Source organism: Erpetoichthys calabaricus, chromosome 16 (assembly GCF_900747795.2).
Source record: "Erpetoichthys calabaricus chromosome 16, fErpCal1.3, whole genome shotgun sequence".
Taxonomy (NCBI): Eukaryota; Metazoa; Chordata; class Cladistia; order Polypteriformes; family Polypteridae; genus Erpetoichthys; species Erpetoichthys calabaricus.
Window position 1 is genome coordinate 48493533 of NC_041409.2, and position 27919 is coordinate 48521451.

Genomic DNA, 27919 nt, shown 5'->3' on the forward strand with positions numbered 1-27919 from the left:
TAGCGGCAGTGTAACTACACTTCCCGGCGTTCAGTGCCAGGAGCTTTCGTGTGGGACTGCTTTATTAACTTCACCTTGACTATCTTGCGAGCTCAGCTAAGCGCTAAGAAAAAAAAAAAAAAAAAAAAAAAAAAAAAACTGAGAGTCGTTCGGGTAACACAACTCCGGGCTGACATGAACGGCGGAGTGGAGAGCGATGTGCATACATTGGAGATCCGTCTGAAGCGGGGTCCATCAGGTAGGAAAGCAGTCCAAGAGTCGAGGTTCATCTCCGGCCTGCGGACTGTTTTACAGATGTATGGAAAGAGAAAGTATGCGAGAAAGGAAGTGAAAACTTCAACCGCTTAACGTAAGCTTTGATTAATTGCAGGGCAGCTTTGTTAGTTAGTTCAATGCAGAAATAAACGTTTAAGTAAGAGAAAAAGTAGCGAGACTGAGGGAAGTAAAGTTCACAAAAGAAATTCTAAGTGCACTGTAATTCTGCGACTGGTACAACAGCAGTTTTCATTTTCATTTACCGTCGGTTCTTAAGTTTAAACAACCTGCAGGGAACAGCTCAGTTTATGGCCCAGGCGATTTGTCCGCCACGCCGAGAGTTCTTGACGTTTTATATGCCAAGGGGTAGTAGCGGATTTGTGAATTCACAATTATCGTTCACCCAATCCTCTGACATTATCTGGTTTCTCTACTTTTATAAAAGCCTCCATGTGAACTTCGTCTCGTTACGCTTGCGACATCACTTTCAAATTGTAGTTTATAATATTGAAAAGTAACGTGAATAGGCCGTTACATCATTTTTCTTTTTCTTCTTTCCCGTTAGGGGTTGCCACAGCGGATCATCTTATACCATATCGTCCTGTCCTCGTCATCTTGATCTGTCATGCCCATCGCCTGTATGTCATCTCTCATCACATCCATAAACCTTCTCATAGGCCTTCATGTTTTAACGGTTATAAAACCATCAATTGTAAACTTGTCACACATCATGTTGTGAATTCAGTCACCATAACGCATGGTAGTGGCAATGAATTTGACCAGTGTGCCCCTGGACATTCTAGATTTATCCATCCATCCATTATCCAGCCCGCAATATCCTAACCACAGGGTCACGGGGGTCTGCTGGAGCCAATCCCAGCCAACACAGGGCGCAAGGCAGGGAACAAACCCGGGCAGGGAGCCAGCCCACCGCAGGGCGCACACACACACCCACACACCAAGCACACACTAGGGACAATTTAGAATCACCAATGCACCTAACCTGCATGTCTTTGGACTGTGGGAGGAAACCGGAGCGCCCGGAGGAAACCCACGCAGACACGGGGAGAACATGCAAACTCCACGCAGGGAGGACCCGAGAAGCGAACCCAGGTCTCCTAACTGCAAGGCAGCAGCGCTACCCACTGCTCCACTATGCCGCCCCATTCTAGATTTATTATACACAAACTTTTTTTTTTTTTTTGCATAACTTTTTCACCAAGTGCTGCGGCAGAATGAGCTGAACAATTTTCAGTTAAAATCCAGGTAGAGAAGATACCAACTAATAAATGCAGAACTGCTGTCCATACTGTATAAATGTAGATTTGTTGAAATATGCAAAGAAAAAGATATGGAAACTGATTAAACCTGAATGGAGACCAACAATATGTGTCCATTAATTAACTGATGAACTATGGGCAGTTGACAGTGAAGGAGATTAAAATTGTAAAAAGAGAAAGTCAAACATAAAGTCGCCATCCTGGAGACCAAAGCTAATTGCTGCCTACCTGCTCCTGGGTTTTCTATAGTGGAGTTTGTGCTGGCTGTCAAGTTTGATGAGAGAAACTTTCCATCCGATGATTCCAGTGCTCCTTTATTCGAGATGACTTTTCTATGTACAGGAGAGCAGCCTGGCAGAACAGCAGTGGGGCACCAAGTGCCGATTTTGAAAAGAGAAACAGAATAGAGGAGGGTTAGTAATAGTTCACAAATATTGTATTACTTATATTTCTGTATACATGACTAACAGATGCAGTATGCACAGCTCATGAGCATCTCTACTATAGCCGGGATTTAAAAGCTGAGACTGAAGGGGCATCTCTTACAGTAGCAGACAGATCATTCCACACTTTAGGGGCCCTGTAACTAAAAGCTTGACCTCACACTGTTATTTTTTTAATCCTTGGAATCATAAGCAGGCTGGCATGTTGAGATTTTAATGTATGTTCTGGTTTTTAAGTCATGATAAGTTTAGATAATTAAGCCAGACCTTGGCCATTTAAGACTTTATATGTTAAAAGGAGGATTTTGAAGTCTGCCCTAAACTTAACTGGGAGTCAGTGTAAGGATTTAAGAACTGGAGTTTTGTGTTATGTGTTTGGATTTTCTTGTTCTTTGTAAATATTCTGTCAGCAGCATTTTGAATGAACTGAAAGCTATGTAAAGAATGACTTGAGCAGCCATTGAATACTGCATTGCTTTAGTCGATCCTACTATAAATAAAGGCATAAAGTAATTATCTGCAGTACACATTTAGAAAACCTTTGAATTTTTGAACATTTTTTTAAACAAATTAAAAAAAAATACTCCAGTAATACCAGTTTTTTTTTTAATTTATGAGGTGGAGATGGAAATAATCATTTAAATTATATGAAAAGAAAAATTAAAATGCTAAAGTAAGGAAAACAAAAGCATACCATTAGAGAGGTTCATAAGATATAATCTTGACTTTCAGAAAACTTTTGTTGGAGTCGCAACATGAGAAACTACTGATTAAACTTTATGATACGAGATTTCAAGATGCAGTGGGTGCAAACAGGTTTAAACACTGGGGGCAAAGTGTTTATTTTCCGGTGATATCCCATTGCCCTGTGTTGTAAAGAGCCAGTGAGGGCAAGAGATTTTATAAAAATTTTAGAAAATTCATAAAGAACACAATTTTGTGTGGAAAATGCATATATACCATATTTATAAAGAAATAACTTCAACTTGAAAAACACAAAACATATCATTTAAGGGGTATAACAGGTGTTAGGTTTTATTTCCCCCTATTTGACTATCTATCGTATAGTGCCTTTAATCTAGGTATTATATAGTGTCTTAGATAGATAGATCTATCTATCTATTGCACAATGCTATTCACATCAAGCTTGTTGTCTATACTGTACATGTAGAGCAGTGTTTTGTCATCCACTGGGTTGTGACCTGTCATTGGTGGGTCACGAATTGCCATCATTTATAGTGGTAGTGGGTCACCATTCCATTGATTGTGCTTGTTCCTCAGCTCTGACTGTTGAGTTTGTTTCAACAAAGGGGACACCTCCTACCTTGATGGGTAGCAAAGACAATTTTTAATCTGGGAAAAAGTGGGTCATGACAACAAAAAGGCTGAGAAACACTGGTATGACTACAAGTTTTATTTGTAGAGCTTAAGTTTTGTCATGCACTAATAAGGTCTAACCTTGAATACTAAGTGCAGTTTTGGTCCCTAGGCTACAAAAAAATATGTGCCAGTGCTAGAGAAAGTCCTGAGAAGAGCAAATTGGGTAAATCGTTTGCTGAGTGGTATGAGCTATGAGGTGACATGATCGAAATGTCTCTCTATTATAATAATAAAATCCTGTGACGAGACTTTTTAGCCTGGGACGAGACGTGACTTTTTCAGAGAGATACTTTCATGTTTCAGGACGAGACTTTGTGCCAAGAGATTTAACCACGCCCGGGGCCAGAAATAAAAGACAAAAGAGTAGATGCCAATGTAGAACATTGTAAAGTAATCAAAAATGTTGGCGCGATACACATGCAGAGCAAGTTAGAGATAATGAAAGTACTAAAATTCAAAGTCTCAAAAAAAGGATAGTAAGGATCACATTAGTGCAAACAAACGAAAATTATTACTCGTTGAAATAACGGAACCACGAAAAGAGATCCAATATATGGTTTGGCTTTAAACTCAAGTCAGAGACTTGTAGATCGTGTAATTCGTGTTGCCATCAGGGAAAAGTAGTGTTTCTTCACAATGAAGAGGCGTATCTGTGAGAATTAAAAGATTTGTTGTTTGGTAAAAGTGAAATCCACATATGCGAAGTGTCTGGCGCGTAGCTCAGGCTGGGGGGTTGGCGAGCGAAGCAAGCTGGGGGCGATGCCCCCTAGTTTATAAAAATATATAAAGGGGATCCCAGGTGTTACATTTAAATGCCTTCTTTAACAAGAACATGGGGACTCTCTTGGAAGCTTGTTAAGAGCAAAATTTGCACAAACGTTAGAAAGTTTTTGTTAAAACCCAACTACAGACAGAGTAAATAACCAAGTGACCTAAAACATGTGGCCTAGTGATGCAGACACCACTTGACATCACTCACAAGTTTGATCTTGCCCAGTATGTAATTTACACAGGTTTATAGAGTTTACAGTGTGCATGTTTTCGCATATACAGAGTACAATGCACTTCTGTTCATGTGCTAGTCAATGTGCAACACGTCTCCAATTCTGGGGCCATGATTAGTTCAAGTATCGTAGCCTTACCTTGCAACTTCTGTCTTCCTTACCTGAAAAAATCTCTGAATACGTTACCCGCAGGAGACATGTTAATTTAGCAGATTTTAATAAATGATCATTAAATAATAGTAATCAGTGTAAATGTCCTCACTGACCTGTGAAGATGCGGGTTCGGCTCCATGCTCCCATCGGCTGTTAGGGAGCTAGACAGTGAGGCAATAACAATGAGCAAGGGGATGGTTTAAAAGTGCAAAGTGCTTTTATTCAAATAAATCCAACGTGCAACTGTGCAAAGTTCAATAAATAAATAATCCATAAAATATGTGGAGGTTCAAATCAATAAATAGAAAAACTCTTCTAAAAACCACGAGGTAAAATGTCACAGGAAGTAATGTTAAAACCACAAGCCCGGTGTCTTCTGCTTCCATGGCGGCTCCCCTACTACGCCTATCTGGTCTGCTCTACAGGACAGTTGCCTACCTGCAAGATCAGCTGCCCTTCAACTTAGTCCGGTAGCCCTCCGTTCCGTGGCTTCGTCGGGCTCCCAACCGGACCAAGACTTTGGATCATTCCCCAGCGGCCAAGGCGCTCACACTGAGGCTACACCCATCCAAAGCCTCATCGACTCCCGCTGCCTTCTACGGTCAAGTGGATTCCTCCACTGGTCACTCCAGCTGCTTAGTCGCTCAGCTGGAGCAACCGCTTTCTCAGCCCCACTGAGTGTCGGCCAAACACTCCCCACGTGGGCTCTCTTCCCAGCTGCCTGCTTTCTCTAATACGAGCCTGCTCTCGCTCGCTCGCTCTCCTTCCTCACACCGGCTTTCTCCATCTGCTTCCTGCTACCTCCCGTTCTCTCTTTCCTTCCTTTTACTTCCTTTTTCTAACCGGCTTGCGCTTCTCTTTATATGCGGAGAGGACATAGCAGCTGCAGCCCATTAGCCACAGGAACGATCACGGATGTGGGCAGTCTCTCACCTGTGCACTTAGGTGAGAAACGCCCACACCGCAGATCGCCCTGCGGCTCGCTACAGTTACCACGCCCCCTCGCTAAGCCGCGAGCGCGGCGATTATTTATTTAAAACGAACTGGCCTTTGCTGGAGAGCTGTGGACCCATAACACCACATGACCACGCAAGCTTCACAGTTTGTTAAAGGTCAGTCAGTCATTGTCTAACCCGCTATATCCTAACACAGGGTCAAGGCAGGAACAAACCCCGGGTAGGGCGCCAGCCCACCGCAGAGCACACACACACATCAAACACACACTAGGGACAATTTAGAATCGCCAATCCACCTAACCTGCATGTCTTTGGACTGTGGGAGGAAACCAGAGCACCCAGAGGAAATCCACACAGACACGGGGAGAACATGCAAACTCCATGCAGGGAGGACCCGGGAAGCGAACCTGGGTCTACTAACTGCGAGGCAGCAGTGCTACCCACTGTGCCACCGTGTCGCCTTTGTGAAAGGTATTGAAGCATATTGCCAGTTTGCAGGTTCTCATAGCACTTGCAGAATATTGTTCTTTTCTAGTGTGGTAGAGAGAAGGATTTTAATGGCCTTCAAATCTGCATTTGATGTTATTTTGGAAAAATTAGAATAGAATTGATAGGCTTTTTGGAATGAATGGCCTGTTCTTTTCAAAATTGCTCTAATATGTAAAAATTGCAAGTTGGTCACTTAAATAATTACCTAATGACCTTGCAACACATACAGTATATTCACAGTACCATAGTAAAAATAGGATGTGATTGATCTCTACATGTGGATAATCCATGGTGTGTTTACATTCCAAATCAATGGTGGTTACCATTGTGTCTATTTATTTTTTTAATAAGGATTTTTCTGATACTGTATATACAGGACACTCTGAAGGATAGGGAAAAAAAAAACTTTGAGAGAATTTTCATTTTGACTAAATTCTCCCAAGTATTGCTGGGAGAAAAGATTAACCATTTATGAGTACTAATGCCCACCTTAACATATTACAATAGTTACAAATTTACATTTATATAATCTTTTTATTATCTTGATTCTATGATATTTGAACTGTTCTAAAACAGTAAGAGAGAACTAATCAAATTTAAACTGAAGAACAAGAGCATTGTTTCACAATAATTTCCCTCAAGTGCTACTGTTTCCTGTAAAACCAAACTGAAATCTCAGAACAGCAGATACTCAACAAAGTGATAAACTTGATTTGAAGCGTTTGTTCATAAATACTGCCTTAAAGAGCTGTTAGAAAGAAAATGTAAATTAAAGTATCCTTAAGAATCCCGAAGCTTACTGGTTCATGAGGCATTGATGATAAAAAGCTGGGATTCAGAATCTGATGGTGCATGTTAAGAGAACGTTATTAGTTCATGATGATCACCCATCCTATTTCTAACGTCCATGCTGAAACCTTTCCCACAGTTTATAAAAATCCTCAGCTGTTCCATGAAGAGAGTACAATTGATCCAAGTGCATGTGTGTGTTACTTTAAATTGTATTTTGCATCAATTGCATTATTTATTTTTATGTAATAAGACCTTAAGAAAGGCTTCTTTGGGTCTTTGTAACACTTAAAAAGCATCAGTAAAGTGTTTATTCATCTTTGCAGTGTGAGAGCTACTAATAAACCTTCACTTTGTAGAGGTCTGACGTGGCTTAACTGAGACACATTTCTCTTGATATTACATATTTAGTACAAAACCTGTGAATATTTCATACTAACAGCTCATTTTACTAGCATGTCAATAGGCCACACTGCACAGATATTAATGCATTATCTACTCATAATTTTATAAGTGTTATTAAGACCAAAAGAAGCCATTGTTAAGGTGTTGTTACATATCTGAGGGAGCCATCTTTGGCAGCACATCTCGTGGCCATGCCAGGGTAGGGACGGCTGCTGGAGCCTCATCTTGCTCTGAGGGTTGCTATACTTCTTGGGGATCCATTAGTGCAAGGACCCCACTCCTGGTACTATGTGACGTGTGGCTCACTATCTTGAACCCCAATACACGAGGCTGAGTCTCAGTACTTTGGCAACTTTATTCCCCTTGAAACAAGACAGCATGGTTGGTTATTGTAGTGGGTTCTACCACTCTGCTATACACAGACACAGCAGTCAGGCAGGGTCGTGGTCAAGTTATACTGTTCCCTGCATTTATAATGCTCCTTGCATCACCCATTGATGACAGGTGCTTAAACCGCGACCGAGATTGTCTCGGAATTGTTTCAGTGGCGAGCCGTTGCAGCGCTCTGAGCCTGCGGCTCCCCCGGCAACGGATAAATACAGACGCAGTGATCGTGATGAGTAATTGATGCATTTTTGCAACACCTTGACCTAAAGTGTTACCTTTTTTTAAATCCAGTTCTTCCCAGATATTTTTTTTCTCAAGCATCTGTAAAGTTTTAATTGCCCCTTGGGGACATATAAAGGTCCATCCATCCATCCATCCATCCATCCATCTGTCCATTCTTCTTCATGACTGGCACTGTCTGGTAAAAATTGCGCAGAGTTAACTGGTGTCTACTTTATTACTCACAAATAGAAATAGTTTGTTGAGTTTATTTTTGCATAGTGCTCATCATTGAATAAAGGCTCAGAGACTGCACATACTTAACAGCTATAATGCATTAGCAGTAAATTATTAAATAATATAACACAAATTGTTAAAACAGTCAATGTAATGTCCAGTAGTATATCTAAGATAACATACTGGGGTGCCTCCATGGTGAATTATGCAGGGCACAGTCCCAGCTCTGATGACCTAGGTAACACCTGGCCACCCTCCACATTGGTATTCTCCTGCATTGTCAGTGTCTGCCTGGCAGTCCAATAGGAAGCACATTGAGTAATGTTGAATCACAAGTCTCCCGGAATCTCTAGGGCAGGAGTAGAAGCCTTCCAAAGTAGGATACCAAGAAGAGAAGTCGAATCGGTGAATACAATTACTAAAGCAGATTTCAGTTTGAACAGGCAAATCAGGTGCTGTAGCCATGGTATGCTAGAGTAAGGAGAACTTTAACTTAATATGACAAATGTTAGCAGTGTTGATGGGAACTGTGTAGTTTGATTAAAGCATAAAGTAATAAGCTGTACCTGGGGAAAAAAACTGCATTAATCTACCATTTACATGATAATGAGGAAAGGAGCTCTTTTTTTTTTTTCTTTCTTTCTTTCTTGTCTAGATGTTCATTTGTAGTTGGCATACTGTATATGTCACTAGTATCAGTCAGCGAATTTTACCAGTGTCTTTTGCAACAAATTTTCTGGGTTCAGCAGTGACCTGATTCTCCAAATCTTTTCCTAAAAATTTGCTGTGCGCCCAGCTGAGACATACTCCCAAACCACCCCACCAAGCATCCAATGATGCTTTATAGTTGCTTTGTAGCAACCAATTTGGAATGTCTATAATGCTGGCCCCTGGAGTGGGTGGTATGCTGCATCACGCAGTACACCAGATGAAATTCTTCTTCTGTTATGAATTTAATAAGAACTGTTTTACCAATAGCGGCACGGTGGCATAGTGGGTAGTGCTGCTGCCTCGCAGTTAGGAGACCCAGGTTCGCTTCCTGGGTCCTCCCAGCGTGGAGTTTGCATGTTACTGCGGTGGGTTGGCGCCCTGCCTGGGATTGGTTCCTGCCTTGTGCCCTGTGTTGGCTGGGATTGGCTCCAGCAGACCCCCGTGACCCTGTGTTCGGATTCAGCGGGTTGGAAAATGGATGGATGGATGGATGTTTTACCAATATGTTAGAAATTAACCAAAAACCTTTGGATACATTTAAACACGACACGCATACAGAAGGAAGTGTATCAGTATATTTGTGCCTTAAACGTAATGTCTTTATGTATTGACTTGTATGTGTCCTGTGTGTAATATGTTAGACTACTACTTCTAATAATATTTCCCAGAGTGCTGTGCAGTTGATGCAACGAGAAGGAAGAGAATACTTAGTGTGCTGTAGTATTGTGCTAATTTAGTGGCAGTGACAATGAATGAGAAAAAGTGTCTGGAGAGGGGGGGAAAGAAAAACACAAATTGTGCTTTTTGGTTTGAGAGGGGAGAGTGCCTGCAAATGAATCTTCAGTGAACTCATGCTTCTTTGTCCTTCTGCACTGTCTGCAAGATGTTCTACTGTTCAGCTCTTTAATTTTATTAATTTTACCTCAGGGAGACGCGATTGCACCGTGGTTAGTTCTGCTGCCTCACTGCTCAGCTCATATTTTTGGCTATAAGAATCAGTTCCGAAAAATTGCGAGACACTTCACCAGCCCTCAGTTACACCTAAAAGACCACTGTACTATTATAATACACTCAAAACTTTTTCTGTTTTGCCTTTCCCAACTTGAGGCAAAGCAAATTCAGTGGGGTTCGCTAATCACTAATTGTTACATGTACTGCGTTTTTTTCTATATCTGCTAAACAGGCCTGTTAATGTAAAAGTATTAGGAGGAGGAGGTTGGGAGACTGCGCTGATTACAGCACGTTGACAAACCACCCAGGTTGGGATCCAAGTGCAGCCATGCAACGGGTGACACCTCAGCACCACACTGAATTGTGTGAGGTTTTGGTTTACAGTGGCTGGAGTGCCAATCCTGCCACCAACCCCCAAGTTTTCCCTACAGGATGGAGGACCTTCTTGCAGAGCTGGATGCAGGTTAACGTCATACCCAGGATGGAGCAATTGCAGGTTAAGGGTCTTGCTCAAGGGCCCAACGGACTAGAGTTACTTCTGGCAATTTATGGAATTTGAACCAGCAACCTTCCAATTGCTGGCTCAGATCTCTAGCCTTAGAGCCACCAGTCCAGTCCACCCAGAAGTTATTATAAAGCTGAAAATTCCACCTGAATTCTACTTTCATCATCCAGCTAAAAAAAATTAGCTTTTTTATATTATCAAAATGTACACAAGAACAGATTTCAAAGAAACAAAACACGTGGATGGATGGAGTAAACACTTAATATGAATGTGTTTGTATATTCGGGCAATTTCATTTTGTGGAAAATAAACACACCTGATTATTTTTAATTGTGTTCCCTTTACACTTTGATGCTGTTCTCCAAAATGACTTTACAAGTGTTTACAGATTAATTTTTTATTTTCATTTGGATCCCAGACATGTTAAGGGACTTGCTTGGGTTTTCACCGTAGTTGAACTGGCAGTCTTGGAGTTTAAATTCCAACACCTTAGTCACAGCAACAGATATTTTACTTCCTAATGATGTCCACAGATAGACTTTGGACAGTGCTGTGTGTACGACTGATTTAATGAGACACAAGTGGACAGAAGTGCTGATAAACGATATAATACTACAGCTTTTACTTCATGGTGTTCGTGGTGTATGTAGCCATTTTGGATTGATGTCATAATCTGAATCCGGACAAACTCAGACTTGACAGAATTCTGCTGCTTGCACCATTACTTGGACCCCGTCTATTCACCAAAGTACTCCAGTCTTGCAGCAGCTTCATTGGCTCCCGATTAGGTTTCAAATTGATTTTTAAAATTCTGCTGTTAACATTTAAGGCCATTCATAACCTCGCCCCTCCATATCTGTCCGACCTTCTTCATGTTGCCATTCCCTCCCGTAACCTTAGATCCTCTTTCTCCATCCACCTGACTCTCCCTCTTGGCCGTCTAACCTCCATGGGGAGCAGAGCATTCAGCTGTTCTGCTCCCAAGTCCTGGAACTCACTACCTACTGAGCTTAGAAATATCGAATCATTTTCAACTTTCAAATGTAAACTTAAAACCCCTCTGTTTAAAATAGCTTTTTTTTATTACAGTGGCTTTGTTTGGTTTTAATTTTTATATTTTCTGTATTTTCTGATGTTTTAAGTTTTGTTTATAATGTGCTTTGTTTATTTATTGTTTGTTCAGTGTCCTTGAGTGGTTAGAAAGGCGCCTTGTATAAATAAAATGTATTATTATAATTATTAACAGCCAAAGTTCCATCTAGTAACTTAGAAATTCTGACTTGCCACTTCAAATGGAGTGCAGCATTAGTTTGTTATAGAGTTATAGGAGTCCGAGACCATCCAACTAGTCCATGGTGTATGGCTAGAAGCATCTCTCCACTGTACACAATACAAGTTATATTTTGTTGTGTGCTCTTCACTGAGTGCAGGTGTTAAGCGGCGTGAACAATTATCAGTAAAAACAGAGGTGTAGATAATATTAATTACTAAATACTGAAGTGATACATGTATAAATGCAGATAATTTTAAAACACACTTAAAGTAGAAACAGATTATCACAGGGCACTGTCGCAGTGGGTCAAATTCAGCCTTTGCAAGGGGAGCCATGCTGTTGGAAGGTTATTGAAATGGAATTGGAGAGCATGCTGTGTGCTGAGCTCCTCCATTCCTGCACATTACCTGTTGTAATACATGGAAATGTCCACAGGATGGGGGTTTTGTTCAGTCCTTTTATTTCTCGTATGCTAAAACGCATTACAGCTGGTCCTGTTCTGTTCTTGAAAACTAAACAGATTATTCTTTGTAAATAGTACAGTAAATGTACAAATGATGCATTCAGTGGAGGGGAACCACACTGTTGGAAATTTATTAAAATGGAGTTTGCAAACATGTTGTACAATCACCATGCATGTAAGATATTCCAATTACTTCCACTTAGACTAGGGGTGGGCAGATTCAGTCCTGGAGGGCCGCAGTGGCTGCAGGTTTTTGCTCCAACCCAATTGCTTAATAAGAAGCCCTTATTGCTCAAGTAAAACTTCAGCTTCACTTTACTTGTCTCGCTCTTTAAGATTTTGAACCCTTATTGCTTATTTTAGTCTTAAACAGCTGTATTCTTGGTTTTTAATTGTTCCTAATTAGCAATACCATGCAAATGACAAAAGAGACCAGCATTTCTCCATTTAGCTTGTTTTCATTTACACCTGTGTGTATTTATCACGCATTATTTGGTTTAATTAAATACTTGGAAGGAAAGTGAAGAGAAAAAAGTGAAGCACTGAGAATTACTCATCTGTTTTAGACTTCAAATCATTTGGATGATATCCTTAGAAAGGAAAATAAATCTAGGATATGAGAATGACCTGACATGGCAGAGTTAAAGCACTAACAAGCCATGTAATTAAATAATTGACAAGGATTGTTTTTTAATTACGCAACTGGGTTGGAACAAAAACATGCAACCACTGCGGCCCTCCAGGACTGAATCTGCCCACCCCTGACTTAGACCACGCTTGTAATATCTCTGGTAAACCCATAGTAAAATCTAACTGACATCAACCTTTGGCTAGTGACTGAAGTGTTGGTTTATTGCAGTTCATTGTTATAATCTTCCAGTTTGTTTTAATCAATACACTTTCAGTTATGCAATTTAGTTTTATAATTTATTTCTTGGCTCATGTTGCCACTTCTTCCTTATAGCTGTTTTAATAGATTTATTCATTTAACATAAGTAGGAAAGCTCCCCTGAAGTCAAATATGTGCACTAGGGTGGTCCTGCAAAGATCTGAGTTCTCAAAAGGCTAGTTTTATGGTTGATCATATTTCTAACACACACATACAGTTTCAATGAAGATAAACAGCATTTAGAGGCCACTCCATGTGACGGTTTTTATGCCACCTGCACTGAGCAGCAGACAGCCAGCTGTTCAACGCTTGTAGGTCTACAACGTTACCACTGTTCTTGATGAAGTTGGAAAATTATTGAGAAGGTTTGTGACCAGTCGAAGAATACGTTGTTTCTGTTATTGTCAGTGTATACTTTTTTGATGAGACTTATTCTTCTTTCATCTCTGTTGTTCACTACCGCCATGCATTCCAAAAGTTCACAAAGTCAGTTGAAGACTGGATCACCTGTCCACTGTTCTGGTGGTTTCTTGAGAAAAGACTTGAGACCTTTCTTTGCCGCCTTCCATAAGGATATGAAAGAAGGATGTTGTTCTTTCCATCACCAGATCCAACAACTGCGGCTGTTTAGATGTATTTGTCAGTCTAAGATGTCAAGGAATGCCTGGTAACATTGACTGCTCTGTTTCTTTTGAGACTCTGTCATCAAAAAGGGGCCAAGTCTGTCAAATGCTGAGACAAAATCCAGAGGTGCCTTGAAGATGCTGCATATGTATTACTGTCAACAGCCTGGTTTGGGTAGGTGTTAAGAACTGATAAATGATGTCAGTGAGAGGAGCCTGGATTGCAAATGGTGCTACATTCCACTGTCTGACATAAAGAAGACCAAGAAGAAGAGAAAAATCTGTGCCAATTTTAGATTTACGTTACATCATCCTGAACTGAGCCTTTAAAAGGAATACTTTTTCAATGCATACAAGCCTTTTTCCATCTGCCTGGGGTGATGTATCAGAACTGGAGCTCAAAATGACTTGCTGCCTTTGTGTACGGCAAAAAATGAGAGAGACAAACCTAGAAATTCCTGATAATCATACCTTGGCTGCTGGGCTTCGAGAGTACATGGTAAGTAGTCAAGCATTTCATGTCACAGTTTGCACATTACTGGTTCCTCAAACAAGTCTTCAGTAGCCGCAACATATGCATCTTGATTTACTGATGGGCCTTCTGTTTGGCCGACACGTTAAGATGTTTGACAGCACTATTTCCATAATAATAATAATAATAATTATTTGCATTTATATAGCGCTTTTCTCACTATGTGGTGATGGCATGCAGTTCAGACCATTGCAAATTCTAGAGCTATTTCAATTCTAAGGGCTCGTTTATACTTCACGCACAGAACGCGTACACGCCTGCATCATGGCTGCCCCGCGTTCTGAGCTTTCATTTGATGCGTCCTCTGAGCAGGTCCTCAGAAATTAACGTGATGCGTGCGGGTATTGCAGTACCGGCAAAAAGTTGGGGGGCGCAGTGTGCTAAAAGTTGGAATGTGACGTCAGAGTCTGTTTACTATCTTCATGTGACAGAAAGCCGATTTGCGGATCCTAAGAGATCGGTGTGCGCGCTTCAATATTTGATAAATGGTTCGGTGTGGTGAAGCAAAATGCCGACATACAGATGTATTCGTGGTGCTTTTATATTCAAGCGTCACATATTCCCAATCATAATGACACGATACGTTTTAAAAGTCTCACATACTGTCTTTTGTGCCGTCTTTTTTTCTAGGGCTTTCTCTGCTCCTGACAGCAGCGGATCGCCAGCAATAGATCGCCACACTGAGCACATTAAATGTATGATATTCCAACTCTCTGCACATTTAGAATCCTTAGATTTATACTTGATATCACATTCTGATGAAAAGCATTAAAGTATGTATATTACATTTTACAGATAAATCGGTAATTTTGTTTAAATAATGAATACTGCTAATAATTAGACACATGGGGGTGACAAAGTGGCGGAGCATTAGCGCTGCTGTCTTGCAGGGAGTCACGTTGCTGATATTCCCTGCCTGGAGTTTACATGTTTTCCTGCTGGGTTTCCTCAGTGTGCTCCAGTTTCCTTCCAAAGATATTAAGATTTGGGGATTTGGTGCCGCTAAAATGACGCTAGTGTATGTGTGTGCTTTGTCACCTTGCGATGAGCAGAGGCCTCGTCCAAGGATTGTTTCTCACTCGTGCCCAATGCTTGCTGGAATGGACACACCCCTAGATTTAATCAATAAACATCCTTTTCAGAGATATTGCGATAAGGTGTCATCGGAATTTAATGGGTGTTCCAGGCAATTCACAACACAGCAAAGCCAAACATGTTCTCACCGTGATAATGTCTCGCACTGCCACCTGGCGGATTCCTTCAGATGTATGCAAAGTACGCGCGCAAGTATAAACACTACAACGCTTGCATAGCAGGAGCATCCGCTGCAGCATGCGTCGCGTCACGTGAAGTATAAACCCGGCCTAATTCATCCTCCTTCATTAAGCCCTGTTGTACGTGTAACATCACTTTAGATACTTCATGTGAGCAGACACTTCTAAAAAGTTCAGTGTAGACTGTGAATGAATTAGGAATGAGATGAAAAAAAATTCCACTTTCTAGTAGAATGTTCTGGAAACTCCACGTTAGTACCGGAATGTTGTGTTTAATTTTAAGAACTCCACACAAGAGTATGTACATTGCTACAATAAGTAAAATATTCAGAATGAATCAGCATCCAAATCTTTCACAATTGGGCTGAAATTTCATAGGTAAGCAAGCTGTCCCTAATGGGCAAAAATAAGCCTAGTGGAGAAAAGATTCTTCAGACCTCAACTCTTTGCATTGGTTTGTGGACCACCCCTAATGTGTGATATATAGAAATGAGAATGTAAATATGACTGCTGTAGTTCTCTGAGCTGCTATGACTGTAAGACATCATGGAAGCCATTGTAGAACAGAAGACAAAACCAGATAGGTCCATGCACTCAAATGGCCTTACAACATTTAAATCAAAAAGTAGTAAGTAGAAACAAATTCTACTTGCAAAAATATATGAATTACTTACCGTATATACTCACGTTTAAGTTCTCCTGCAGATACGTCTGGGCTTGATTTTACAGTATAATTTCCGGTATTTTATAATGTCTGTCGTATAAGTCGAATGTGGAAAGCACATGCTATTGATCCAAGAGAATATGATATGCTAACGCCCACCTGAGAGAGTAACTATGGAGCACACTGCCTTTTTTTTCTATGTATTGTGCCTACGTGACCACACGGTAATACCCGAACTAATCCGAAGTGACGTTTGCACTGTTCTGTGTATCTCACACCCTCATATACCTTTATCGTAAAAGCATCCCTTATCTACGATGGAGTGTTCAATCAGAAGAAAATATGAAGCTGGCTTTAAGTTAAGTCGTTGAATTGGCGAAAGAACCTGGTAACTGTGCTGCTTCAGCAAAATTCGATGTGTCTGAGAAACTGGTGTGAGATTGGAGGATGCAAGAATATGTAAAAAAAAAAAAAAAAAAAAATCTTAAGTGTCATATTTTTGAATGGGTGTAAAAGTCGGGGTCTGATTTTAAAAGTCAGGTCCGACTTATACACAAGTATATATGGTATTTCCATAATCAATGTTTACATCATACCCTAGATGACTAAGAGTTGAAGGGCATAAAAAATTATTTTTTTGTCATTTACATTATGGCAGAAAAACAGTCATGATTTCAGTTATAAAAACTAACCTGTATAAAGTTCCTTTCTGTAAAAGATTGAGTTGTTTATTTATTTGCTTATTTGGGTGATGTCTTTTATCCAAAGTGACTTAGAACATTTGAGAGATATATTTGGTTACATTTCTTTTGATTTTTAGAGCACAGGAGGTAAAGTGACTTGCTCAGGGTCACACAATGTCAATAGCTAGTGTTGTACTCACACCCTAAGGGACTTGACCAGTATGCCAGATTGCCTGCCTTGTGAATGCCACCAAAAACTGTAGACATCTGTCCCAGTTAAATCATCATTTTATTAGAACTGGTTGTGATTTTTCACAACAGGGCACTGCTAGTACTTGCACTATGACAAAGATAAACTGGTGGGCAAATCTGTGTGTGGCTTAGTTTTCATTGTTAACAGAAAACATAAACGTAACACGGTATGCCTCTTAAATCTTGAGACAATCCAAATGATTTAGCTTTAGGAAGATGAGCTCAGAGTTTCTCTCCCTGGTGGGATGCAGGGGAGCTGTAATGCTTTAAAGGTGCCGCTTTTTAAATCTTAACTGCTTTAACAGGAAATAGGTGTAGCCTGGATCTTTGTTTTCTTGATGCATGGTTTTATTATCTGACCTTGAGATTTACCTACTGTTCATTTTAAGAATTTGTCACTTACAGTATATGTTAAAAAGTTGCAAAAGTTATATTGCCACCAAAGGTAAGCAACACTTCATTTCATTTATTTATCACGTAATTTAGCTGTGGCCAGTAGTCGGGCTAATGTAACGAGGCAAATTAGTTCAGGCTGTAGTGTGTGCCTGTCTGTCTGTCTATCTATCTATTAGTGTTGGAACAGTACTAAAATTTTGACTTTGGTATATCTTTCTGACCTCAGTATTGGTATCAAAATGGTCCCAAAACAAATAGCAGACAACTCTAAAACCCCTGTCTTACTCTAGCCTATCTCATACCATACCATGCTGCACCGCGCCACATTCCTTTTGATAGGCATGAAATCCCAAAGCATTAAAGGCAGGGCTCCCTCCACAAAGTCCCAAACACATCAAAACAATTGGGGCCAAAACCCCCTTCCCCCATACCCCGATCCACCCCAACCAGAAATTTTGATCAAGTTTAAGTGTGGAGTTTGGTTTCGTGACATCTATGAAATGGGCATTTTTCCACAACTGCAATAGCTAATGTCAAGGGAGGGTGGGGTTTAGAGAGGAAAGCTGATGTTTACTTCCAGTACCGAAAATATTGAAATGCTGGGACTGTATTTTTAAATTTGGGCTTTTTGGTACTTTTCTAGTGCCTTGTATACTGCACAAATTCTCTATCCATGAATTTATCTGTTGTGGACAGGTGCTCTAAGGTGCAAAAGGTTAACAAAATAATAGTAATAAAAAGCAGTCTTTATGACTCTCAAGGGTTAACAGCTTGGTAGAGCAGGTCTTTAACAGAAGCTCTGTTCTCCTTGTAGTTTGTGTCCACATTGAAATGACTGTCTCTCTATTATAAAAGAAAAGCTTGAGATGAGATAATTGCCAAGAGATTTTTTCAAGTTGGTAGACGGGGTCCCACCCTCCTTTCAACCATTTCCGGTTAACGGCCCACAGCTACAGTCATCTCACCTCTCATTTGTGTGGATGTTTTTCTCAGACACAGTTCCTGCGCTCTCAGCTGTTATAAATTTTTATGTTTTCCTCACTTGAAGCTCCCAATTAAAGAAGACATTATGTCCAAATCGTATTGAAAAATTTAATCCTGAGGGGTTATCAACAGAAGAAATGAGTAATGGGCAATACTAGCACCGAGAAATAATGAAGTCAAACGAATCAACGTGAAAATTGTCAATCGGTTACACAGCAAATTGGTTAAATGCGTATCAATAGACTATGCTGAAACAGTTGGTGGTGATGGTGTGGAAGATGAAAACATCAACTTACAATATCCCGTAGAATATCTACAACTGTTAACGCCATCCGGTTTTCCACCGGCTGAATTACTGTTGAAAGAAGGATGTGTCATAATGGTATTGTGTAATTTATGTCTGAGTGATGGGCTTTGCAGTAGGACAAAATTAGTTGTATTCAAAATTGGTGGAATAATTCTAACGTGTAAAATTTTAACAGGTGACAAGAAAGGTAATGTAGTACATCTTCCGTGAATAACATTAGACACCAAAGGAGATCTTGATATACCATTCATATTAAAATGTTTATAGTTTCCCGTTAGAATAGCTTTTGCTATGACAATTAACAAATCACAGGGACAAACTATCGAAAAAATCGGTTTATTAGAGAGAAAGATACGATATTCACTTACGGGCAGTTATAAGTTTCATTGTCACGATGTAACTACAAACACGTAATCAAAATTCAGTGCAATATTGACGAAAAGTTAATTCCAAATATTGTTTTTACTGATGTTTTACAGTAAAAGTGTAAGTCTAAAAAGTATTTGCATGTTAATTTCAAAGCCATACAGAACAAAAACGTATAACACAATGAATACCTCTAACGCAACATAATTTCCTTTCAATTAAATACGTTTTACTATTTTTTTTACTATGGTTAATTACTCGTTGTAAAATAGTTAGTTCTGTTATGCATATGTAACAATTCCCATGAAAATAACAATCTGTTTAAATTGTACATCCGGTTCCCCATGAGCGAGCGGCAGAGCCACGAAGCCGCCCAGGTGTTGGCGAGCCCCCTAGTATAACTGAAAATGGCGAGACAGCATATACAGTACACTGCACTATTATGCCTCTGCATTGGTGATGGTTCATTTGTTACAGTTAGTCACTTGTTACTTTCTTCTTCATCAGTGCTAAAGGTGGTAAAGCCTTGTCTTCTGTGACTTTGTAGGAATAAGTTACCTAGTTTTAAACACTCTATCATATAACTGCTTTATAACTATTTCCATAGGTTTGGGGTTCAATATTGTTGGAGGGACAGACCAGCAATATGTGTCTGATGATACTGGCATCTATGTTTCCAAGATTAGAGACAATGGAGCAGCAGCACTCGATGGGAGACTACAGGAAGGAGACAAAATTCTTGCGGTAAGTTTTCTTTTGTCTTTTAAAGCCCTAACCCTATTTGTTCACATACTACTACTTCCCCATCTGGGCCTTCGTCCTCTTTTTCTTTCCTGTTTAAATCAGTTCATCCTCCTCTCTCAAGACAGTAACTGATACTGTTACATGAAATCTTCAGTTTCTTGGCAATCTGTCACATTGAATAGCATTCATTCTGCAAAAAAAAAAAAAAAAGCTGTTTCATTTTGGCCACTTTTGAACCCAGAACTGAATTTTAGGAACGCCAGTACCTTGAAAAACAAATAACTAGAATAACAGGCTTCCTTGGTGCTAATGAGATTGCAAAGGTTTCTCTAATAACCAATTAGCATGCAAATATGACTGATTAAGGATACACTAAGGGAGTTTACCATTATGACACTAAAGAGTGGCTGCTGTAAATGGTGCTTTATAGCCATATGTGAATAATATATTAAAAATCAGTCATTTCAAGCAGAAATAAGTATCGTAAATGCTAGCAATGTCTTGGCTATATGTTCAAGTCAGTTTACTGGTATCTTCATAATAAGGTATCAATTTCTATTAAAAAAAAATGTGGACATTTTTGGGTGACCCCAAACTTTTCAATTGTACTTTAGGTTACATGTGCATGTATTTTTTTTTTTTAAAGAACTGTTAAACTGTGCAATCTATATGTCTGTATGGTTATGCTTTGCACTATGTATGTCATGCCATTCTTCTGATTCTCTTACTTTTTGTACTGTATTTATTATGCATCATTTTATTGCCTGTATATAGTTCCCTGAAAGCTCTTATCCCCTTCATGCAGTTGTGACACTATTACCATGCTTCTTTTAACTTCACCTGTTTGTTGTCTGGTACAAATCTTGTAATCGATATTTAACCCACTTCCTGTTGTCCAAATGACTTGAAATTTTCCACACTTACTCTCTTCTGATGACAATACATGAATCAATAATCAGTTTCACTAATCGATCAATTAATCCATGTTAATTAAGAAATGAAATTTTCATATGAAGAATAGTTAAAGATTTCACCAATAGATGGCACTAGTAATGGATAGAAATATTAAAGGAAGTGTTAAAATATTGATTACAAAATTATACTAAAACAAATCCAAGACTAAAAAGTTGAAAATAATATATTTATTTTATATATATATATAATATATATATATATAAATACTTTTTTAAAACCATGCTTATATTAAGTTAAAAAGTATACTAAAGAGTAAAAAGTACAATATCTCACAAACGTGAATACACCCCTCACATTTTTGTAAATATTTTATTATATCTTTTCATGGGACAGCACTGAAGATATGACACTTTGATACAATGTAAAGTAGTCAGTGTACAGCTTGTATAACAGTGTAAATTTGCTGTCCCCTCAAAATAACTCAACACACAGCCATTAATGTCTAAACTGTGGGCAACAAAAGTGAGTACTCTCCTAATGAAAAATGTTCAAGTTGTGCCCAGTTAGCCATTTTCCCTCCCCGGTGTCATGTGACTCGTTAGTGTTACAAGGTCCAGGTGTGAATGGGGAGCAGGTGTGTTACATTTGGTGTTATTGCTCTCACACTCTCTCATACTGGTCACTGGAAGTTCAACATGGCACCTCATGGCAAAGAACTCTCCAAGGATCTGAAAAAAAGAATCGTTGTTCTACATAAAGATGGCCTAAGCTATAAGAAGATTGCCAACACCCTGAAACTGAGCTGCAGCACGGTGGCCAAGACCATACAGCGGTTTAACAGGACGGGTTCCACTCAGAACAGGCCTCGCCATGGTCGACCAAAGAAGTTGAGTGCACATGCTCAGCATCATATCTAGAGGTTGTCTTTTGAAAATAGATGTATGAGTGCTGCCAGCATTGCTGCAGAGGTTAAAGGGGTGGGGGATCAGCCTGTCAGTGCTCAGGCCGTACGCCACACACTGCATCGAATTGGTCTGCATGGCTGTTGTCCCAGAAGGAAGCCTCTTCTAAAGCTGATGCACAAGAAAGCCTGCAAACATTTTGCCGAAGACAACAGACTAAGGACATGGATTACTGGAACCATGTCCTGTGGTCTGATGAGACCAAGATAAACTTATCTGGTTCAGATGGTGTCAAGCGTGTGTGGTGGCAACCAGGTGAGGAGTACAAAGACAAGTGTGTCTTGCCTACAGTCAAGCATGGTGATGGGAGTGTCATGGTTTGGGGCTGCATGAGTGCTGCCGGCACTGGGGAGCTACAGTTCATTGAGGGAACCATGAATGTCAACATGTACTGTGACATACTGAAGCAGAGCATGATCCCCTCCCTTCTGAAACTGGGCCTCAGGGCAGTATCCCAACATGATAACAACCCCAAACACACCTCCAAGACGACCACTGCCTTGCTAAAGAAACTGAGGGTAAACTTGCTGGAGTGGCCAAGCATGTCTCCAGACCTAAACCCTATTGAGCATCCTCAAACGGAGGAGCGCAAGGTCTCTAACATCCACCAGCTCCGTGATGTCGTCATGGAGGAGTGGAAGAGGATTCCAGTGGCAACCTGTGCAGCTCTAGTAAACTCCATGCTCAAGAGAGTTAAGGCAGTGCTGGAAAATAATGGTGGCCACACAAAATATTGACACTTTGGGCACAATTTGGACATTTTTCACTTAGGGGTGTACTCACTTTTGTTGCCAGCAGTTTAGACATTAATGGCTGTGTATTGAGTTATTTTGAGGTGACAGCAAATTTACACTGTTATACAAGCTGTACACTGACTACTTGTATCAAAGTGTCATATCTTCAGTGTTGTCCCATGAAAAGATATAATAAAATATTTACAAAAATGTGAGGGGTGTACTCACGTTTGTGAGATACTGTAAGTCTCGCATACATTACTCGTAAAATAAAAGCGTGGGCACTTTTCATCAATCAACATTCAAAAAACACTTCTTAAAGTCTTAGCAAAAGTGCCCAAGCTTTTATTGTATGAGTGATGTATGAGAGACTTATTTTTTAGTTTTTAGTACACTTTTTAACTTAATATAAGCATGGTTTTTAAAAAGTATTTTTTATAAATATATATTTTTTTGCTATGCTCTCGCAGTGTATGTGAAAATACACATACTGTTCCTGCTTTGATCGGAATAAAGCTGGTTTTCTGGAAGCCTTCGGACTCTGCATCTTCTCTTGGGTACAAGACATTGACTCGCGTGAAACAACAGATAAGGATTCATTGAGCACTTACAAGTAGAATACTTAATTATTTTATAATAATAATAATACTAGTAAAATAATTCTTTAAAATTATATAGTGCTTTTCTCACTACTCAAAGTGCTCTCCACACAGGGTGAACCCACAATCTCCTTACTGCAAAGCAGCACTGCTACCACTGTGCCACCTGCCCATTTTGAATATTGCATTTAACAACTGCCTAAACTAGTTATGCTTTGTCCATCCTTTATTATTTATTATTTGAGAAATCACTAAGATCTAAACGAGCGGACATTTTTTAAGTAATCCTCTTTCGCCTATTTGCAGCTGGATGCTAAAACTCCACTTTATTATTTTTCTTACACATGGCTTTTATAGCTTTAGTTCATAGAATAGAGATTGTAGATTTTTAATTAGAACTTTTCCTTGTTAGATTTAGCTATTCTCATTAATCTGTTCTTTGTGAAATTGATTTAATTGGTGTGTAATGTCCACACTTATGCCTTGCAGATCAATGGGCAAAAGCTGGAGAATCTTTCTCATAGTGATGCCGTTCAGCTCTTCCACTGCGCTGGGGAAGATGTTGTGCTTTCTGTGTTGCAACAGGTAGGACACCTCACTATCATGGAGGAGTTCTCTTTTTACCTCAAGATATCTTCTATATCCAAACGGGAAACATGTTTAGAGGATTCCACTAGTAATGAAGTTCATGTTATTTGGATTCGGGATGAGAAGTGTTTCATTTCAGGTTTTTTCTTTTTTCTTTTTTTTTATCTTGCTAATGCAATTTTTATTGCTTCTTCATTTGTAATTTTTTAATGATGTTGTCACCCTTTAATTCCCAAAGTTATAATGCAGTAGTTTGTGAATAGCCTTTCCACAAACACATTCTCCCAAAACATCACTTATGTATGTATGTATGTATGTTTGAGGTGCCCAAATCAAAAGAAAAATACATGGCTGTACTCACATTCTGCCATTCTGGCTTAGCACTAATGATGGGTCACTTTCATCACTGTCATGCACTGTTTTTGTTCGTTCATCTGTCCATTCATTCAGGTGGGTTCCAGGGTTGATAGATTGCTATTTCACGCATTCCCATCAGAGAAAACCTTCCATTCCCACATATCAGCCCTTTATGATCCCACTTTTTCCAAACAGCACCATTACAGTCATGAAAAAGTTTGGGAACCCCTCTTAATTCTTTGAATTTTTGTTTATCATTGGCTGAGCTTTCAAAGTAGCAACTTCCTTTTAATATATGACATGCCTTATGGAAACAGTAGTATTTCAGCAGTGACATTAAGTTTATTAGATTAACAGAAAATATGCAATATTCATCATAACAAAATTAGACAGGTGCATAAATTGGGGACCCCAACAGAGATATTACATCAATACTTAGTTGAGCCTCCTTTTGCAAATATAACAGCCCCTAGATGCCTCCTATAGCCTTTGCTGAGTGTCTGGATTCTGGATGGAGGTATTTTTGACCATTCTTCCATACAAAATCTCTCTAGTTCTGTTAAATTTGATGGTTGCCGAGCATGGACAGCCTGCTTCAAATCATCCCATAGATTTTCAATGTTATTCAACTCCGGGGACTGTGACGACCATTCCAGAACATTGTACTTCCCCCTCTGCATGAATGCCTTTGTAGATTTAGAACTGTGTTTTGGGTCATTGTCTTGTTGGAATATCCAACTCCTGCGTAACTACAACTTTGTGACTGATGCTTGAACATTATCCTGAAGAATTTGTTGATATTGGGTTGAATTCATCTGACCCTTGACTTTAACAAGGGCCCCAGTCCCTGAACTAGCCACACAGCATAATGGAACCGCCACCAAATTTGACGTTAGGCAGCAGGTGTTTTTCTTGGAATGCGGTGTTCTTCTTCCGCCATGCAAAGTGCTTTTTGTTATGACCAAATAACTCCATTTTTGTCTCATCAGTCCAAAGCACTTTGTTCCAAAATGAATCTGGCTTGTCTAAATGAGCATTTCCATACAACAAGCGACTCTGTTTATGGCGTGAGCTTCTTTCTCATCATCCTGCCATACAGATGTTCTTTGTGCAAATTGCGCTGAATTGTAGAACGATGTACAGATACACCATCTGCAGCAAGATGTTCTTGCAGGTCTTTGGAGGTGATCTGTGGGTTGTCTGTAACCATTCTCACAATCCTGCACATATGCCGCTCCTGCATTTTTCTTGGCCTGCCAGACCTGCTGGGTTAAACAGCAACTGTGCCTGTGGCCTTCCATTTCCTGATTACATTCTTTACAGTTGAAACTGACAGTTTAAACCTCTGAGATAGCTTTTTGTAGCCTTCCTGTAAACCATGATACTGAACAATCTTTGTTTTTAGATCTTTTGAGAGTTGTTTTGAGGATCCCATGCTGTCACTCTTCAGAGGAGAGTCAAAGGGAAGCACAACTAGCAATTGACCACCTTAAATACCTTTTCTCAAGATTGGACACGCCGGTCTATGAAGTTCAAGGCATAATGAGCTAATTCAACCAATTTGGTGTTGCAAGTAATCAGTATTGAGCAGTTACATGCATTCAAATCAGCAAAATTACAAGGGGACCAAATTTTTGCACAGCCAGTTTTTTACATTTGATTAAATTTCATACAACTAAATACTGCTTTACTAAAAATCTTTGTTTGGAAAACACCCCAGTACTCAGATGTTCCTAGAAAATGAAAAACACACCACTGTTATCTTTTTTGTTGAAAGGAGAGTAAATTATTATGCAGGCTGAGAGGGGTTCCCAAACTTTTTCATATGACTGTATGTGTTTTGTCAATTTAATGGTATCTTGATAATTAAAGACATCAAATACTATAAAAAAAGTGAACATTTCTGGGTGATCCCACCTTTTTGAATCACATCATCTTTAGGATATTCTGCAGCAAAACATTTCAAGTATTGTTTTATAAAGCAATTGGTGTGTTTTTTGTTTTAAGGATAATTTCAAGGTACAAGAGGGAGAAAGTGAACCAAACCCATCTTAAACAGATACAGCATGTCCATTCCATTTGAAAAATAACCATACACACCCTCTTACATTTTTATTATTGGCCATCCGGGATAATAATTATGGTGGCAAGATGTCTTGGCCAATCAACAATAGTTGGCTGTTAACATTATTAAATGTTAAATATAAAATGAATCACTTTTGACATTTTTCCCATTGAATTTTTCAAGTTACATTTATTCTTACTACAACAAAAGAATCCTATGTGGTCTTTTTATTAGACCAGGTTTTTGTCTTGAGCATGAAGTTGCACATAGCTCTTTTAAACTGTAATTTGGCAATTGGACTTGTTTGTTACCATCCATCCATCCATTCATTTTCCAACCCGTTGAATCCGAACACAGGGTCACGTGGGTCTGCTGGAGCCAATCCCAGCCAACACAGGGCACAAGGCAGGGAACCAATCCCGGGCAGGGTGCCAACCCACCGCAGGACACACACAAACACACCCACACACCAAGCACACACTAGGGCCAATTTAGAATCACCAATCCACCTAACCTGCATGTCTTTGGACTGTGGGAGGAAACCGGAGTGCCCGGAGGAAACCCACGCAGACACGGGGAGAACATGCAAACTCCACGCAGGGTGGACCAGGGAAGCCATGCATATTAATGATTTTAGGTTTCAAGAGTCTGAGCTCTTTTTCCATTTTCCATTGTTAGTAATTCTTTACATTTATATAGTGCTTTTCTCACTACTCAAAGCTATTTACATAGTGAGAGGGGGAGCCACTTCAGCCACTACCGATGTGCAGTATCCACCTAGATGATGCAACGGCTGCCATTTTAGCACCAGTGTGCTTACCACACATTAGCTGTTAGGTGGTGAAGGGGTGAGAAAGGGGATGATTAGGGGGGCAGAATGACTAGGCTGTGATCTGTAGTTTAGCCAGGACATGGGGATACACCCCACTCTGTATGAAGGATGCCCAGGGATCTTTTATGACTACAGTGAGTCAGGACCTTGGTTTTATGTCTTATCTGAAGGATGGCACCATTTTTACAGCACAGTGTCCCCCTTCCCAGCTCTGGGACATTGGGGATCCACATTCAGACCGCAGGGTAAGCACCCTCTGCTGGCCTCACCAACATCAACCCAAGTTTTTTTTACAGGCTTAGCTTCAGGTGGATGACCCCTTCTGAAGTGCAGGTGTCATGGCGGCATTCACAAAGCAACCACTCTAGGGAGTTCCTTAATTTAACAAAGGGTGAAATTTTCACAGTGAACTCCTTATTGATTAGGTTTGTAGTGTATATGTACTTTTTGGTTAATTTTTATTTATTTATTTATTTATTTTTGTTTCCACAGCCATCCAATCAGACGAATGGTCCTTTAAGGCCGAGAGGATCCCTGGAGCCTGGTGTTTCATTCTTTGGAGTGATTATGTGTTCTGCTATGCTGGCTTTTGTGGCCTTCTTATACATGCGACATCGGCACCGGAGAGGAATTCTTTGAATCCAGCGTTACTAGTCATTCTTTTTTTTTTTTTTGTGTTAAATTTTATTTTTTATTTCTTCTGTTTTAAAAGTGAAGAACACCAGAGAACTGATTACTTTCATGTTATTTTTGGGGTGAATAAAAGTCCCCTATGATTGACAGAATGCTGCTCTTTATATAATATGTGCTTACTGTATAATATGAAAATTAATTTTGAACGGTCACTCTCCAAATGTAATAATTACGTGGCTTTTAAAAAAAATTCTGTTAACCAAAAAAAGTTTATACAAAGAAAACAACATTTAACATAGGCTGGGAAAATGTCAGTCAGTTGTGTGCGTTCAATCTCTCTACAATCATTTCATCGAGCAGGAGACAGAGCTCACTTTTTTTTTATATATGAGCTTGAATATCACTTCATCATCAAACTGATAAAATGTTTCCATTTCACTGACTGTGCTGTATTTGGGCTTTGATCAGTGCAAGGGAAAAATAAATGATGTATCCATTTCTAGTGGTTCAAATACACGCAGGGAGACACAGCATTTTCTTGTTTTCTTTTCTGATGATTAGAATCTTTTTCCTTTGAATCATTCCATACAAATGTTGAATAAAAAGTGAGACTGAGCTAA

The 27919-nt window shown here is 39.6% G+C and overlaps 1 protein-coding gene across 1 annotated transcript; it reads left to right on the top strand.

The window, feature by feature from the left end:
• synj2bp (synaptojanin 2 binding protein) lies at positions 1-27919 on the top strand. Its single transcript, XM_028821365.2, has 4 exons — positions 1-238; positions 19478-19614; positions 23314-23409; positions 27159-27919. Exons 1-4 carry the CDS (start codon positions 175-177, stop codon positions 27303-27305), a joined length of 444 nt encoding a protein of 147 aa, XP_028677198.1. The 5' UTR covers positions 1-174; the 3' UTR covers positions 27306-27919.

Excerpts from the sequence above, each read along its gene's own strand:
- synj2bp (XM_028821365.2), top strand. The coding sequence starts at position 175 with ATGAACGGCGGAGTGGAGAGCGATGTGCATACATTGGAGATCCGTCTG. Across the intron at positions 19,615-23,313 it reads AAGGAGACAAAATTCTTGCG|ATCAATGGGCAAAAGCTGGA; the intron begins GTAAGTTTTCTT and ends TATGCCTTGCAG. Across the intron at positions 23,410-27,158 it reads TGCTTTCTGTGTTGCAACAG|CCATCCAATCAGACGAATGG; the intron begins GTAGGACACCTC and ends TTGTTTCCACAG.